This window comes from Propithecus coquereli, unplaced genomic scaffold (assembly GCF_000956105.1).
Source record: "Propithecus coquereli isolate 6110/MARCELLA unplaced genomic scaffold, Pcoq_1.0 Scaffold127, whole genome shotgun sequence".
NCBI lineage: Eukaryota > Metazoa > Chordata > Mammalia > Primates > Indriidae > Propithecus > Propithecus coquereli.
This window is the reverse complement of record NW_012136858.1, coordinates 1,909,667-1,911,293: the sequence shown is the minus strand read 5'-3', so window position 1 is coordinate 1,911,293 and position 1,627 is coordinate 1,909,667. Positions and strand designations below refer to the sequence as shown.

Below are 1,627 nucleotides of genomic sequence, written 5' to 3'. Positions count from 1 at the left end.
GAAATTGAGAAGCTCAAACTTGAAGTAATAGATCATTTTAGAATGTATTTCTGTAGATGAACCCTGTCGTCCTCAATGACAATTCTACATAACCTTGTGTCATTGCATCATTACTCTAAACTCTATTAATTAAATAACTTGTTTTGGTTTTGGTGTGCATTTAGATATATAGTCCATTTGAGATTAGACTGAGAATAAATGCAAGCTCCTTATCACGACCTGTCAGGCCCCCATGGGATCTTCACCCTGCCTGCTTCATTAGCCTCATCCAGTACCCTCTGAGTCACTCTCCTCCAGCCACACCAGAGCTCCTCTGATTCTTGAACCTAAGCTCGAGCCACTTGTTCCCTTGGCCTGGAATACTCTGACCTTGGTTCTTCCTATGTCTCCTTCTCGTTCAAGTCTCAGCTCAAATGTCTACTTCTCCGAAAGACCTTCCCTGACTCCCTTATGTAATGTAGCTGCCAATCCTGCCCCTTCTGGCTCTTTGTTCCTATTCCATCCTTCTGTTTTATTTTCTTCCTAGCACTTGTCACCCTCTGAAGTTATTTACTTATTGATTTACTTTACTTATTAGCTTATCAGTGCTCTCCCTCCACTAGAGCATAAGCACCCTGAGAGCAGGGACCTAGTTTGTCTTGTTTGTCCTCCTTATCTCCAGCCCTGAGCCCAGAACTGGGAAGTGCCTGGAACTTTGGAGGAGCTCAGTCAATGTTTGCTGAGGAATTAATAAATGAATGAATGAACTAACATTATGTTGCCTCTTTGTACTTTTCTGTTATTTTTTTTATTTTTAATATTATGTGTACATAATAGTTATATATATTTATGGGGTACATGTGATGTTTTGATACAGGTATTTAATGTGCAATAATCAAATCAGGGTAATCAGGGAGTTCATTTGTTACCTCAAGCATTTATCATTTCTTGTTAGGAACATTCCAGTTCCACTCTTTCAGCTATTTTTAAATATCCAATCACTTATTGTTGACTATAGTCACCCTGTTGTTGTGCTGTCAAATATTAGATCTTGTTCATTTTATCTGACCATATTTTTGCACCCATCAACTATCCCACTTTATCCCCCACCTCCCCACTACCCTTTCCAGCCTGTTAACTGTCATTCTAGTGTCTATCTCTATGAGGTCAATTGTTTGAATTTTTGGCTCCCACATATGAGTGACAAAATGTGAAGTTTGCTTTATGTTTTAAATACGCTTCTTAACATGTTATTTGTTTATTGACAGATTGAGAAACTGAAAGCTGAATCTGGGAATCCATCTATTCAGCAGAAGATACGCTTAAAAGATAAAGCAGTTGATGCCAAAAAAATTCAGGACCTGGAGCGACAAGTATGTGTTAAGAGTAAATTTTCATTAAAGTATTTTATATACAACACATTTTTGTTTTCGGAGTTCACACAAGATGCAGTCAACCTGGAAATTCTTGTTTTAAAGGAACATTAATAAAAGTAAAAAATATTTTATGTAATCTACAGCTTTATAAATAATTTTTAGACTAATTTGCCTCATTTATGAGATGGTAGACCTACTAATGAAAGGTCATTTTGTACCCCAGTTCTATTCGACATCTAGGAAAAAGAAAGCAATATTTTGAAACTCTGGGT

At 37.0% G+C, this 1,627-nt stretch overlaps 1 protein-coding gene across 1 annotated transcript in view; it reads left to right on the top strand.

The window, feature by feature from the left end:
* CEP162 (centrosomal protein 162kDa) overlaps nucleotides 1-1,627 on the top strand; it is a 110,059-nt gene that overhangs the window by 87,557 nt on the left and 20,875 nt on the right. The window contains exon 12 of the mRNA XM_012638180.1: nucleotides 1,248-1,352. Coding sequence (XP_012493634.1) covers nucleotides 1,248-1,352 — 105 coding nt within the window. The remainder of the gene's footprint in view (nucleotides 1-1,247; nucleotides 1,353-1,627) is intronic.